The 16,209-nt window shown below is 36.5% G+C and overlaps 1 protein-coding gene across 2 annotated transcripts in view; it reads left to right on the forward strand.

The window, feature by feature from the left end:
• The window catches only part of CRY1 (cryptochrome circadian regulator 1), an 86,117-nt gene that overhangs the window by 46,559 nt on the left and 23,349 nt on the right, over nucleotides 1–16,209 (forward strand). For both annotated transcript variants that reach the window (XM_043880607.1, XM_043880606.1), the window contains exon 2: nucleotides 9,334–9,442. In XM_043880607.1, the coding sequence (XP_043736542.1) occupies nucleotides 9,334–9,442 (109 nt within the window). The remainder of the gene's footprint in view (nucleotides 1–9,333; nucleotides 9,443–16,209) is intronic.

Here is a 16,209-nt window from a genome sequence, read left to right on the forward strand (position 1 = left end):
AGGCTAAATCTGTCCTTAGCACTCCGCTTAGCCTCTTTATGACTCCTTACTTTTTGGGGCAGTCCAGTGAATTATGTTTAAAAGTTTTATTTATTTATTTATTTATTTATTTTTGTTAACTTGTTGTTAGTGAGTATCTTAATCCAGTGTCCTGTCAGCAACAGAAATTTGTAGGTTTCTTTTGACATTGATTTTGAATATTTTTTGAAATGTTAACACTTGTGTTGGGGGGAAATAGTTTAGTGTTAGAAAGTATGATACATTCTCCCAGTTGCTCACTACCCATCCATCCCTCACCCAAACACACACAGTTCTTTTGAATTTCTTTCTTTTTTTTTAATATTTATTTATTTACTTGGCTGTGCTGGGTCTTAGTTGCTGCATGTGGGATATAGTTCCCCAACCAGAGATGGAACCCAGGTTCCTTGCATTGGGAACATAGAATCTTAGCCACTGGACCACAGGGAAGTCCTCTTTTGAAGTTCTTGACTTAAGGATACTGTTTTCTCTGCTTTGAATGCCGTTTGCTACTTGATCCTCATGATCAACACCTATTGATTCCAAACTCTGCTCGAATGTTTTCTTGCTCATGTCTCCTGTCTCCTTTCCTCTGCCCCCATACACAGTTTGATTTCTTCTGTGCGGCTATAATATACCCTTCATTAAAAAATATGAATACATATATATCAGTGTTGGTTTGAATGTTGTGGTAGATATTATTGTTAACCCACAGAAAATTTATGCTTCTATCTTCTTGAAGTTTGGCTTGGCCTTGGGACCTTCTCTGACCAATTAAAACTGGTAAGAAAGGCCTAGTCCTGGTCTTTAAGAAGGTTACAATTCTGTAGCCAGTTCTTCCTTCCTGTCTTCATCTATTACAATCAAATTGATACTGCAAGGCCTCTTTCTACCATCAACTTGGAATTTTTTGCCTCAATTTCTCCCCATCAAAAAAAAAAAAAAAATCCAGAAGTGATTTCTCCCTCCTGATTTTTCAAAGCAAATGAATGATATTCATATGTGTCTCTTATAATATATATTGCATTCTACCATAACAGGTTCTGTTATATTCATATGTAGTGTGTACATTTTCAGGTTTCTTTTCTAGATTTTAAGCTCCATAAGTGTTGGCATTTCATATCATTTATCATGTGTTCCTCAAATCAATAAAATTATGTGAATAATTAATTATGTCACTGCTTAGAAGATATTTTAGGAGTTTGTTGGAGCATTTTGGGGGATCACAGTGTTTGCAAGGTCCTAGTAGAATTAGTGAGGAGAGGCCAAGAATGGAACACTTCTTGCAATGCTCAGGACAATCTCTCAAAATAAATAGTTGTTCTGAGTCCCACATAACTTTCAAATAGTCTACTAGATGTTTCATATAAGTGAAAAACTTATTCATGATCTTCAAAATCTAGAGCCTAAATTCATTTTTATGTGTAAACCTTAGTTATTTTTTACACAATTTTAATATACATTGAGTGCTCCTAAAATATATTTATCACCCATGTGAATCAGGGAAGACTGAACTTTGTCAAGAACTTTACTAAGGCTTGCTTAACATTACAGAAAAGCATGCTACCAAAGGCAGTACTATTCATGGTATTTTAGTCACCAATAATACAGCTGTGTCATTCTGTTTTTGTAGCTGTTGAATTTTAAATGATTCTGTATGTAGGCATCCAGTTAATTCACTGTCTTTTTGTTTCATCCCCAGATATATACTTATGGGAAGTAAATGTTACTTCTGTTTAAAATATACATGACTTTCCTTAAACTTCCTTCATGTGTTACATTGGAGCATTATATTAATGCTTTTAAATTGTATATAAGGATGTTATATTATCTATGAATTTCAGAATTTAAAAGAGGCAGTGAAAAATATTTGTTATAAAAAGTGACATTGTGTCATGGTATCAGACTATGGACTTACTAACCATTAGAGCCTGGAAAAATACGAAATTTGCTTTTAAAGTATATGTTTAATCCTTTTTCAATATTAAACTATTTTCTTCAGAGAAAGTATATATCACAAATACTTTGATAATTTGAGTTAAGTTAGATAAGAACACTAAAATTTTGTCACAAACCAGAAAAAAAGCATATGTAAACTTTAGTCAATTTATGGAGAGACAAATTACTATTTATATTGATAATTTTTGAATTTCTAATGAAACACCATAGACTGCTTAATGACTGAGACTCTCTCCATTTTTTCTTTTATTATAGTTAACATATCCAGACTTTTTATTTTTAAAAATCTAACTGTTGTTTCATGAGGAGGAAGAGTAGAAAGAGAAGATCCTTTGCATGTGGTTTTAATGATCTTAATTTATATTCTGTAAATCAGTTCTCTAGGGTCAGCAGTGAATTGTTTTGGTTGAGATATTCGAAGTGTAGTTTTCATCGTTGAGCATGTGAAAAGATATGTTTTATAAACTAAAGTACAGAACCAGATGGCTTTATTTTGGTATGATACATGTTAATTCATAATGCCTTGTTTTTAGCAGGAATGGGATTATGTTATATCTTACTATTGCCTTTTTTAGGCTATTTTATAGACAGAACTAGAAATTCAAGTTATATAAAGCTGTTCTAGCACAGGCTGGAAAGTAGGTCATTGTTATGGGGAGTATACCAAACTGCCCACTGGTTGCTATAGCAATGACCTACTTTAAGAAACTATTTCTGTTGATTCATGTTGAAATCATCTTTTGGAACCGGTATAAGGAAACTCACCACATGTAATTTTTCTAATAGCAATAAGGTAGTGATCACTGGAGGTTTTTAAAAAATCCTTAAAATATATAAAGTGAAGAAATATATTTTCTTAACCTAACATCGCTTCAATTTATTGTGAAGTGCTGCAATTCATATTGTATTCAATAATTAAATATCAACAGAACTATTCTTCTGTTAGGCAGTACAATTATGCAAAAGGGTGTAGTGAGTTTTACTAACATTTGTCCTGTTTAAAAATCAACCCAGTGCACGTATCGGTAGTTAATAGCATTATTAACTGAGCCTTCAAATGGATATGGTTTCAAGAAAACAGTAAACACGCCAAATAGAATAAGGTCTGAAAATATGTTCCTATTTAAACTGTACCTTATGGGGAGTTCCCTGTTGGCCTGGTGGTTAGGAGTCCAGGCTTTCACTGTCATGGCCCAAGTTCAATCCCTGATCCAGGATCTGAAATCCTACAAGCCGTGTATAATTTCAGTGTATTAAATCAGTCCAGCACTGGATTCCTGTACTTAGGTACATGCATTTGTAATATATAAAGGTTGAAATTGATATGATCTGGAACACATTGAATCTGAACTCTAGCAGAACTCACTGTCTTCCCTGATGAGGGTCAAGGATGAAAGATTAGACTTTATATATATAGTACTCTTTGAAGTAACATTATTCCTTCAGTACTAAAAAGAAATCTTACCTGTCAATGAGTTGATACTTTGAACTTAGTGTATTGGAGATTTTTCGGTGTTATCAAGGAAGAATTATATGCTTAGAGATTAGTTGATTCAGGGTCTTAATTGCACTGTATCTGTATGTATATATATTCATATTCACATTTGCTTGCCTTGTGGAAAAGATTTTCATCAAACCTTTGTTCCAAGTCACATTCAGGGAAGGTTAAGAGTCAAGATGATTATGTATGTAGTTGTAGGCATCCAACTAATTCATTGTCTTCTGTTGTCATGCCGTTATTTATATATAAAAATACATGTTATTTTTTCAAAACTATGAATTTTTCCCAAGGGAGAATAATTGTAACTTCTGTTTAATGAATATCTACCAAGTATTAGTGATTTCATACTTTTTCTAATCCTTTCATGAATTTGGTCAAACTCCAGGATATAGTGGACTGAAGAGCCTTGCATGCTACTGTCCATGGGGTCACAGAGTTGGATGTGACTTAGAAAATGAACAAGAACAAATCCTTTCAACAGTTGTTACAGACATTTCTATAGATCATTTTCTCCTATTTCTGATGTTTTCAGCAAACTGTGTAAGGCACATATTGAAATTTGTTTGCCAAATGCAGAAACCAAAACACAGATAAAGTTAACTGTGTAGTTAGGCATGAGACACAGATACTTAATTTGAAATCCTTCAGGAGAAGAAGGTGATCTATATGATAGCTATCATGTAACATACAATCTGAAAGTTTCTCTATGATGAGGTACATTATGTCCCTTGACAGTATACGGGATGGAGAAATTACTTTCATATGGAAGATTGAAAATTAGCAGAAAATAGAGATGGGAATTAGAAAGGTGATCCAGGCCAAGGGAAGAGCATGGAGCAAATTCCAGGAGATTGAATATGTGTGGGGGAAAGTAGTTTGGTTTGGCAGAAGGGAAAGAGGAGTGGCAGAAAAATGAACCTGGAACCCTAAGTTAGTCAAACAAAATAATTTGTTCTTTATTCTATAGGTGAATGAACCTTTGAAGACCTTTTTACAGGAAAGTGTGCCTCAGGAAAATTTGGTATTGGTGGACAGAACTATGTTAAGGCATTGAGCAAATAATACTAGCATGAGATAACAAGAAGTAGAATTATTGTAGGAAGGAGGGGGCTAAAATTATTGTAGGAATGATGAGACATATAATCATGCTTACTGTGGGTCAGGCACTGTTTTAAGAGCTTCACGCACATTAACTTATTTAATTCTCACAACAATACTATGATATGGGCCCTATTACTATCCCAGTTTAACACATGAGGAAGTTAGAACTTTACAGGATTGGTTGAGGGATAGTGATTTGTTGCTATTAATTATTAAATTATGGGACATCTATGCAATGAGATACCATAAACTGTGAAAATTGATGCCATAGAAGTATGCCTGTTGCTTTGAACAGGCATTATGTGTTAAACCAGGTTTCCATCATATATAATATTTTTCAGTTTTGTTCTACTTTGAAGGAATATATGCTAATTATCGATTTTATACCTTTTATGAAGTTTAAAAAAGTATGTTTCTCTCTTCTTTACCCCCACCCCAAACTTCCTCTTCCTAATAGTTGTTGTTCAGTTGCTCAGTTGTGTCTGACTCTTTGTGACCCTATGGATGCAACTTTTGAGGGTTTCCTGTCCTTCACCATCTCCCAAAGTTTGCTCAAACTCATGACCATTGAGTCAGTGATGCATCTAACCATCTCATCCTTTGTCATACCCTTCTTCTGCCTTCACTGTTTCCCAGCATCAGGGTGTTTTCTAATGAGTAGCCTCTTAGCATCAGGTGACCAAAATATTGGAGCTTCAGCTTCAGCATAAGTCCTTCCAATGAGTATTCAGGGTTGATTTCCTTTAGGATTGACTGGTTTGATCTCCTGCAGTCCAAGGGACTCTCAAGAGTCTTCTCCAACACCACAGTTTGAAAACATGAATTCTTTGGTGCTCAGGGTAGCTATTATTAATAGGATGATGACTATCCTTGTAGTTATTTTCTTATACACATGTAACAAGTAGATAGATGCAAAGTAAATTTTATCAAAATAATATATGCGGTAGTTTTAAAAGTCATAGCATAGAAAGGCTTATAACAGAGAAAAGCAGCACCATGTGTTCTCCTCGCTGCTCTTTTTCTTTCCTTCACAATTATTTTCTGAAATACATATTTGAATCTACTGTATCTCTGCAATTTTTATGTTAAATTACAGTGATATAAACAATAATAGCCATGGAAGGAAAACATACTATGGAAGAAAAAAAAGCCATCAATAACATCTACTGGAGAAAAACACTATACTGGAATACAATTTCTGTTCCTTTGTTTTATGAAACGCCAAAACAAAGTTAATTTTGGTTGCAAAACTTTTTCCATTGCTTTAGTCCACATCATCCTGTACAATGTTTGTTTGGTTCATAGAGTGTTTATTGAAAAGCATTCAGAATGCTTATTCAACTGTGAACAAGAAAGGGAAAAATAAAGGGCTAATTATTAACTAATCGAGGCTTACTAGTTCATTTTATAAATTAATCAGGTCCTTTTTTTTTTTCCTTTTCCCATCTTATTATCTGTCATTGACCTACTTGTACTACATGAAAACCTTTCTACCCAAAATGTAGAATGTGGAGAACTCTGCTACTTACTGTCTGGTGTGGTAGAGAAGATACTGAAACTCACACTACAAAAGAGATTTGAGGATTATCTCTTCCATGGATTATCTTTCCAGGACATTTTAGTTTTGTACTGTTTGAATTTAAGAAAACTTTAAAATTGCTAGTTCATTCAATTTATTAATTTTTGATCTGAGTACCTTAGGGTCTAAAAATTCTTTTGCCAAGCAAATACAGAAAATTATCTGCTTCCCAGTAAACATTTATCACCAAACATGTTATTCATAGTTATGGATAATTTTACAAAACTTAGATGCATTTATATTGTTTTAACAACAATAGTCAGCAACAATATTCTCCCCAAATGATTTACGCATTGGTAGTGGTGGGTTGGGATCAGTTCAGTTCAGTTGCTCAGTCATGTCTGACTCTTTGCGACCCCATGGACTGCAGCACGCCAGGTCTCCCTGTCCATCACCAACTCCGGGAGCTTACTCAAACTCATGTCCATTGAGTCGGTGTTGCCATCCAACTATCTCATTCTCTAATGTCCCCTTCTCCTCCTGCCTTCAATCTTTCCCAGTATCAGGGTCTTTTCCAATGAGTCAGCTCTTCACATCAGGTGGCCAAAGTATTGGAGTTTCAGCATTAGTCCTTCCAGTGAATATTCAGGGCTGATTTCCTTCAGGATGGACTGGTTGGACCTCCTTGCTGTCCAAGGGACTCTCAAGAGTCCTCTCCAACACCACAGTTCGAAAGCATCAATTCTTCGGCACTCAACTTTCTTTATAGTCCAAATTTCACATCCTTCCATGACTACTGGAAAAACCATAGCTTCAACTAGACAGACCTTTGTTGGCAAAGTAATGTCTCTGCTTTTTAATATGCTGTCTAGGTTGGTCATAACTTTTCTTCCAAGGAGCCAGCATCTTTTAATTTTATGGCTGCAGTCACCATCTGCAGTGATTTTGGAGCCCCCAAAACATAAAGTCTCTCATTGTTGCCATTTTTTCCCCATCTGTTTGCCATGAAGTGATAGGACCAGATGCCATGATCTTAGTTTTCTGAATGTTGAGCTTTAAGCCAACTTTTTCACTCTCCTCTTTCACTTTATCAAGAGGCTCTTTAGTTCTTCTTCTCTCTCTGCCATAAGGGTGGTATCATCTGCATATCTGAGGCTATTGATATTTCTCCCAGCAATCTTGATTCCAGCTTGTGCTTCATCCAGCCTAGTGTTTCTCATGATGTACTCTGCATATAAGTTAAATAAGCAAGGTGACAATATACAGCCTTGACGTACTCCTTTTCCTATTTGGAACCAGTCTGTTGTTCCATGTACAGTTCTAACTGTTGCTTCTTGACCTGCATACAGATTTCTCAGGAGGCAGGTCAGGTGGTCTGGTATTCCCATCTCTCTAAGAATTTACCACAATTTATTGTGATCCACACAAAGGCTTTGGCATAGTCAATAAAACAGAAGTAGATGTTTGTCTCGGAACTGTCTCGCTTTTTTGATGATCCAGTGGATGTTGACAATTTGATCTCTGGTTCCTCTGCCTTTTCTAAATCCAGCTTGAACATCTGGAAGTTCATGGTTCACGTACTGTTGAAGCCTGGCTTGGAGAATTTTGAACGTTACTTGGCTAGCATGTGAGATGAGTGCAATTGTGTGGTAGTTTGAGCGTTGAGGATGGTGTATTAGGGAGGTGACTGTAAACCAAGACAAAAAGAAGATTTGGTGTAATATAAATGTGAGTATATAAATGTTTATTTCCTGTTTCTTGAAGGACAACTGTTAGACTTCCTAAGGTAAAATGATGGGATGTCTTTAACACCCTTGTGAATATAGCACTCTGACTCCTTAAGCCCATAGAGATGATGACTCCTAAGGGGAAAGAATATCAGATTTGATTAGTTATATTGATGTCACTTAATCACTACATCTGTAGAAAATTAACAAGACTTTCTTGGTGAAATGATGGGATTGGAATGGGCAAAGAGAACAAAATGATCTATTCTGAATAATCTAGAACAGTGCTGTTCAATAGAAATTTCTATAATGATGGAAGCATTCTTCACGTGTGCTGTCCAATATGGTCACTACTAGCCACACATGTGGCTGTTGAGAGGCCTTGATATATGGCAAGTGTGATTGAGGAACTGAAATTTTAATTTTAACTAGTTTAAATGGCTACACATGCCTAGTGGCTACCATGTTGATCAGTGCGATTCTGAAATATGCCTTTCTTTTCATTTTAACCACTCCTCCTCAAAAGTAAGGCATAGTCATTATTCTGGAAGATCACAAGGCCTGTGGAAAAGATGGATAGATATTTAAAATGAAAAACATAAAAGAAGCAGAGTCGAGAGGAACAGAATATACATGAAATCTTAGAGAAAATTAACATGAGGCAAAGGAGGTTGAACCTTCCAGGGGTGACATCTATTTTGGATTTGCTCTTGTGGACTGCCCCATTTCTTTACAATGTAAGATGCAAAGTAAGCAGTCTTCTGCCTCCACCCCAGAATTCCCCGAGATATCTATTAGGCATAGGACTTATTGATGCTAATTTCATTGGAAAAAATGTACAGCCCCACCTTCCTCAGAAACCTTTTATGAAAAAATTAATTTTGTATTCTCTACACTTGGAGAGTTAATGCCACATAATTTAACATCTATTCATTATCAGATTCTTTATATTAGAAATTTGAAAATGGACTTTACTCCTCTCTCTTAGATGATTACAACATCCCCTAATAAAGGGCTCACATTCTTGTTCACTTTTTCAGAGTGATTAAATAGGATGTTAAAAGTGTTCTTTTTTTCCCAGTCAAAGGTGTCCTAGGTTTTTCAAGGTGGCTTTTCTATATTAACTTGGATTTATTTCACCAAGTTTAAACAATGAGATTGATTCATTTAATTATTTTATTTCTTTATGAGATTTTTATGTTTACAAATTAAACTTTGCTAACAGTCACTATTATTTAATGGCAGTTAGTGATTTAATTTAGGAACTTCATTTAAAAATACTGAGAAACTTGTCCCATAATTTTTTTTTTGTCCCATAATTTTTAAAACTTACAAGAATGGTTTCTGGAAGCAGTAATTTATATATCAGCTAGAAATTAGAAGATGATAAAGAGGTAAAAAAGGTGATGAGATGGCATTTCAAATTTTAGAATAGCATGACTTTTTATTACTTTAAATCTTCTAAATATACATTTTGAAGAATTTATATAATATTTTCCTCTCTCTAGATTTTTGCTTCAATGTCTTGAAGACCTTGATGCCAATCTGCGAAAATTAAACTCTCGTCTATTTGTGATTCGTGGACAACCAGCAGATGTGTTTCCCCGGCTTTTCAAGGTAATTGAAAAAATCTTTGCATAAAAGAAAAATCTTTTGTCAGAGAAGACACGTTTTGGGGGGTAATTTAAATTTTAGTATGGGAAATGTAAAATTTTTAAATAAAATATATGTGGATTTTTTTCTAAATGAAAATGTTACACAGACAGTGTGAAATCAGACTGAAAAAAATGATTTACATTGAAAAGTTAAATCTTTCTTCTACTTTAAACTGCTAGTTCCCCTCTCAAGAAGCAACAGCTACTACCACTTTCTTATGTATGTGTTAGAAATATTCCTTGCATAAAGAAGAATGCATATATGTATGTGTATTTATATACATATATTTGTGTGGTTTATGTGTGTGTTACTAGCCTCTGTTTTTAAAACCAAGATGAGAACATGCTGGTATACCGTTCTATGCCGTGCTTTATTCACATAATCATATATTTTGGATATTATTCCATGTTACTTTCTCAGTCTTTTAAATGGCTTCATAGTGTTCCATTGTGTAGATATGCTATAGTTTCTTTCTAAAAAAATTATTATTGACTTATAATTTATATTTCAGGTATACAACGTAGTGATTCAATATTTTTATTGATTATACCCCATGCAAAGTTATTATCACTTAGCATAAGTGTCCTGAAGATCTTGCCATTTGCAATGCTGTTGCAAATGGCAAGATTTCATTCTTTCTTTTTATGGCTGAGTAATATTTCTGTGTGTGTGTGTGTGTGTGTGTGTGTGTGTGTGTGTAAATTGTTATTCATCTGTTGGCAGGCACTTAGGTTGCTTCCATATATTGGCTATTGTAAATAATGCTGATGTGAACATTGAGGTACATACATCTTTTTGAATTAGTGTCTTTGTTTTCTTCAGATAAATACTGGGAGTAGAGTTGTTGGATTATATTACCATATGATATGTGTTCTATTTTTTATTTTTTGAGGGTATCATTTCTTTCACTAGCTTTCTAGTGAACACTTAGTTGTTTTTCCACAGGCCTTTTGCTAATTCAAGTTATGCTGTCAGTGAATGTCCTTGTTCAGATATACATGTCTTTGCTCACATTTGCTAGTACATTTGTGGGATAACTCTTGTAAGACTTTCTGAGTCAAAGGACTATAACAATTGACATGCTACAAAACTAATTTTTTTTAACTTGGTAGAATCTTAAAGATCTCCTAATCTTATTTTCCCCCCTTTTGTCCATATGAAAAATTTAGTCCTAAGGAGATTAAATGAGCTGACTAAGGTCATAAAAGTAGCTCATAGAAGTGCTCAGGCTGAGTTTCCTGGCTTAGTTCATCCCTTCCTATTTACTGCAGTGAGAATTCCTAATGTATATCTGTTTTTTTCTTACAACAGTTTGATTCATCAAATTTTAATAATAGCATTGTTTCTATTTTGAATGCAGAAGAGAACAGTTCCTTTTCCTGAGTGGAAATATCCCCAGTTCTGGGAATTCAATTAACACTACCTTGCCTTTTTTCATCAGCATGAAAGAAATTTTTAACGTTTAGTACATGACTAATGCAACAGTTGTGGCTAGTGAAAATTTATTTTACTAAGTTTTCTTACTACTATAGCTGCTTAGTCAGAATTTAACCTAGGTACATGAAGAGCTCTAAGAAGAAAGTATATCAGGAACAATGGTAATAGTTGATCAGCAGCTCATATGTATAAAGTATATGTGAATAACTGCTTCATCACTATCTAAATCCATGTATTATAAGTAAATTGAATCTTGAGGATTTTTAAGTACCTTTAAAATAACAAAACATTTATCTACCTGCTTTGAAAAAAATGGTTTAAGTAAGCGAGTCTTTTGTGTTCTTTATTTTGAGCTTTCTTCTGTCTGAAATAGCATATTATTGGATCAGACTATCTTCTGAATTTAGATGCTATGCTTCCTGTCTTGTCACTTTGACAGAGAGGCAATGGTTTCTACAAAGGCCACAAAATACAGATACATGAATATATATTACTATACCTAGAGTGCTTATTATTTGATTCTGATATAGCCCATATGAAATATATTTTATGAAAACTTTCAGATTTATTTAATATGTCAGAACCATAGAGGGAGTTAATTCCTCTTTTTATTGTATTGTTTTTATTTTTACTGTTTTGGTTTAGAGGTACTGTATGCATGTATTTCAGAAATGAGCCCAAGCGTGTGTACAATAAAAAGGAGGTCTCCTTATCCCTGACCCTTACACCCCCAGTTTTTCTGAGGAGGAAGATTCTTTTGTCAGTAACTTGCTGACTCATTTACATTATTGTCTCTGGTTTTATTATTCTAGTATAGCAAATAGTGAGAACTTTTAATGGGTAAGTAATTCAACTCCTTCCCACATTGGAGATAAAGCTGATTTAGACCTGATAACAGTGCCTTTAATTTAATGGGATAGTGACAGTGATTTTAGTACTGATGTCTCCTCTAGTGTACACCCTCTCTATAGCATTTATTTGTTTTATTCTGTTTATACTGAATGGATTTAGGAATGGGGCCAGAGCATTTTTAAAAGCATATATTTACACACACCTGTATCTGATAAACTTGTTTTTTCTTATGTGTTTTCTACTTAGAATTTTTCTGTTAAATTCTACTTAATGTAAGCTGACAAGATGGCTTTTTTTTTAAAACTTCTTGTAGTTTTTTCATGTTCTACTGAGGGAATGATAAACTTAGCAGACATTAGCCTAGGCAAAACTTGAATGACACTATTAAGCATAGGTGTCTTACATAAATTATTATTACTATGCAGTTAAATCTTATATTGTCTACATTTGGTGCCAGACTGATAAGCTGTTAAGGCAGTGCATATTCTAGGGCCTGCAGAAACTTTTTATGAAGAGTTTAAAGTATTGGTGTAAAAAATTCTCATTAGATCCAAGAAACGAGAGACATGTGTCTAAATCTTTATAGATGGAAACATTGAAGCATAATAAAATGTTTTGTTCAAAATCACAGAATAAATCAAAGAAGAACATATAAAGCCACTAACGTTGTTCAGTCACTAAGTCACGTCCGACTGTTTGCAACCCCGTGGACTGTATTAGGGTTAGGGCTAGGGTAGCACACTAGACTTGCCTGTCCTTCACTGTCTCCTGGAGTTGGCTCAAATTCATGTCCATTGAGTCAGTGATGCTATCTAACCATCTCATCCTCTGCCACTAACATTTCACATGCCTAAATTTGTATTATGCTTTTTGCACCATTTTGGATTCTTTGGATTCTTTATTGTTTTGTGGTACATGCTCATTTGAATAAGAGAATTCATTTGTCAGGTAGTGCTTGAGTACCTGCTGTGTGCACACGACAGTGTTCAGGGTGCTAGGGGCATGATGGTGAGCCAAAGAGAGATTGCCTGCCTTCACAGAGCTTACACTGTGCTGGGAAAGAGACCAATAATAAAGTAAATATGTGATGTCAGGTGATGGTAGAGGCTAAAATGAAATGTGGGAAAGAAAGTCCCAAGGTGAGGGGAGGATAGTTAATTTATATGGAGTCATAGAAGGCCTCACTGATGTGGTGACATTTGAGCAAGTGTATGAAGAGACTGAGCCATGCAGGTATCTGGGGTGTGATATATTGAATCCACAAAATTTTGCAAGTTGTTCATCAAAGGGTAGACTTTTTTCCCCCCACTCCCTTAAATCTGGGTTGGCCTTATATGTTGTTTTGACTAAGTGCCAAAGGAGTCCAAATCCTAGACTTCAAGCGACCTTGCAGCTTCTGCCTTTGCCCACTGGAATGCTCCTTGTACTGGGTAAGGACTGGGCTAGAATGTCAAATTGTGGGAGACCACCTGTAGAGAGGGGCTTCCCAGGTGACTCAGTAGTAAAGAATCCTCCTGCCAATGCAGGAAATGCAAGAGATGCAGGTTCAATCCCTGGGTCAGGAAGATGTCCTGGAGTAGGAAATTACAACCTCCTCCAGTATTCTTGCCTTGGAAGTCCCATGGAGAGAGGAACCTAGCGGGCTACAGTTCATGGGGTTGCAAAGAGTCAGGCACGACTGAGCAACTAAGCATGCGCGCACTTATAGACAGAATGGGCCAACCAGCAGCCAGCCCCAAGGCCTGAAATGTATGATAGAGGTCATTTAGGTCATCTGGTACCAGCCAAGCTGCCCACTGATTGCAGGCACATGAGTGAGCCCAGGTGAGACCAACAGAAGAACCATCTAGTTAACTGAGAGTCTTGGAGAATTAATCCATTGTTTTAAGCTACTGAGTAACTGCAACACGGGGAAAGAGTGTCGCAGGCAGAGGGAGCCACAGTTACAGAGGCCCTGGTGTAGATGTGGCCCATGACTTGTTTAGGAACAGCAAGGAGGCCAGTGTGCTCTAGCCAGAGCACAGTGAGCAAAAATAAGAGATGGGGTCAGAGAGATTGCAGGAGCCAGACCATAGGGTTTTACCATGTTTTATGGTTTTTACTCTGAGTGAAATGGGATGCCACGGGAGATCACTGAGTAGAGGAGTGACATGATTTCACTTACATTTTAAAAGAATCACTCTGGCTGTAGAGAATAGAAATTGAATGGAAATGCTGTAAAGAGTTAAGCAGAAGGGTCAATTAGGAGGCCCAAGGCAATTATACAGAAACACGATGATGGTGACTAGGACTAGAATAGCAGTAGGGGTGTTGAGAAATGGTAGGGTTTTAAATATATTTTTAAATAGAGACTATAGAGTTTATTTATATGTGGTATTTGAGAGTCAAGGATAGCTTCTAGGTTTTTAGTCTGGGCAAGTGACCCAGTAGTTTGCCATTCAGTGAGATGAGGAAGACTCTAGGAGAAACAACTTGAGGGAAAAATTCAGTTCAGTTCGGTTCAGTTGTTCAGTCGTGTCTGACTCTTTACAACCCCATGAATCGCAGGACACCAGGCCTCCCTGTCCATCACCAACTCCCGGAGATTACTCAAACTCATGCCCATCGAGTCGGTGGTGCCATCCAGCCATCTCATCCTCTGTCGTCCCCTTCTCCTCCTGCCCCCAATCCCTCCCAGCATCAGGGTCTTTTCCAATGAGTCAACTCTTCCCATGAGGTGGCCAAAGTACTGGAGTTTCAGCTTTGGCATCAGTCCTTTCAATGAACACCCAGAACTTATCTCCTTCAGGATGGACTGGTTGGATCTCCTTGCAGTCCAAGGGACTCTCAAGAGTCTTCTCCAACACCACAGTTCAAAAGCATCAATTCTTCATTGCTCAGCTTTCTTCACAGTCCAACTCTCACATCCATACATGGCCACTGGAAAAACCATAGCCTTGACTAGACAGACCTTTGTTGGCAAAGTAATGTCTCTGCTTTTTAATATGCTGTCCTGGTTGGTCATAACTTTCCTTCCAAGGAGTAAGTGTCTTTTAATTTCATGGCTGCAATCACCATCTGCAGTGATTTTGGAGCCCAAAAAAACAAAGTCTGACACTGCTTCCACTGTTTCCCCATCTATTTCCCATGAAGTTATGGGACCAGATGCCATGATCTTAGTTTTGTGAATGTTGAGCTTTAAGCCAGCTTTTCCACTCTCCTCTTTCACTTTCATCAAGAGGCTTTTTAGTTCCTGTTCACTTTCTGCCATAAGGGTGGTATCATCTGCATAACTGATCTTATTGATATTTCTCCCGGTAATCTTGATTCCAGCCTGTGCTTCTTCCAGCCCAGCGTTTCTCATGATGTACTCTATAAGTTGAATAAGCAGGGTGACAATATACAGCCTTGACGTACTCCTTTTCCTATTTGGAACCAGTCTGTTGTTCCATGTCCAGTTCTAACTGTTGCTTCCTGACCTGCATATAGGCTTCTCAATAGGTGGGTCAGGTGGTCTGGTGTTTCCATCTCTTTCAGTGTTTTCCACAGTTTATTGTGATCCACACAGTGAAAGGCTTTGGCATTGTCAATAAAGCAGAAATAGATGTTTTTCTGGAACTCTCTTGCTTTTCAGTGATCCATTGGATGTTGGCAATTTGATCTCTGGTTCCTCTGCCTTTTCTAAAACCAGCTTGAACATCTGGAAGTTCATGGTTCACTTATTGCTGAAGCCTGGCTTGGAGAATTTTGAGCATTACTTTACTAGCGTGTGAGATGAGTGCAATTGTGCGGTAGTTTGAGCATTCTTTGGCATTGCCTTTCTTAGGGATTGGAATGAAAGCTGATCTTTTCCAGTCCTGTGGCCACTGCTGAGTTTTCCAAATTTGCTGGCATATTGAGTACAGCACTTTGATAGCATCATCTTTTAGTATTTGGAATAGCTCAACTGGAATTCCATCACCTCCACTATCTTTGTTCATAGTGATGCTTTCTAAGGCCCACTTGACTTCACATTCCAGGATGTCTGGCTCTAGGTGAGTGATCACACCATCGTGATTATCTGGGTCGTGAAGATCTTTTTTGTACAATTCTTCTGTGTATTCTTGCCACCTCTTCTTAATATCTTCTGCTTCTGTTAGGTCCATACCATTTCTGTCCTTTATCGAACCCATCTTTGCATGAAATGTTACCTTGGTGTCTCTAATTTTCTTGAAGAGATCTCTAGTCTTTCCCATTCTGTTGTTTTCCTCTATTTCTTTGCATTGATCGCTGAGGAAGGCTTTCTTATCTCTCCTTACTAGTCTTTGGAACTCTGCATTCAAATGGGAATATCTTTCCTTTTCTCCTTTGCTTTTCGCTTCTCTTCTTTTCACAGCTATTTGTAAGGCCTACTCAGACAACCATTTTGCCTTTTTGCATTTCTTTGCCATGGGAAAAATTAGGAGTTCATTATTTTTAAC

Source organism: Cervus elaphus, chromosome 22 (assembly GCF_910594005.1).
Source record: "Cervus elaphus chromosome 22, mCerEla1.1, whole genome shotgun sequence".
Classification (NCBI taxonomy): domain Eukaryota; kingdom Metazoa; phylum Chordata; class Mammalia; order Artiodactyla; family Cervidae; genus Cervus; species Cervus elaphus.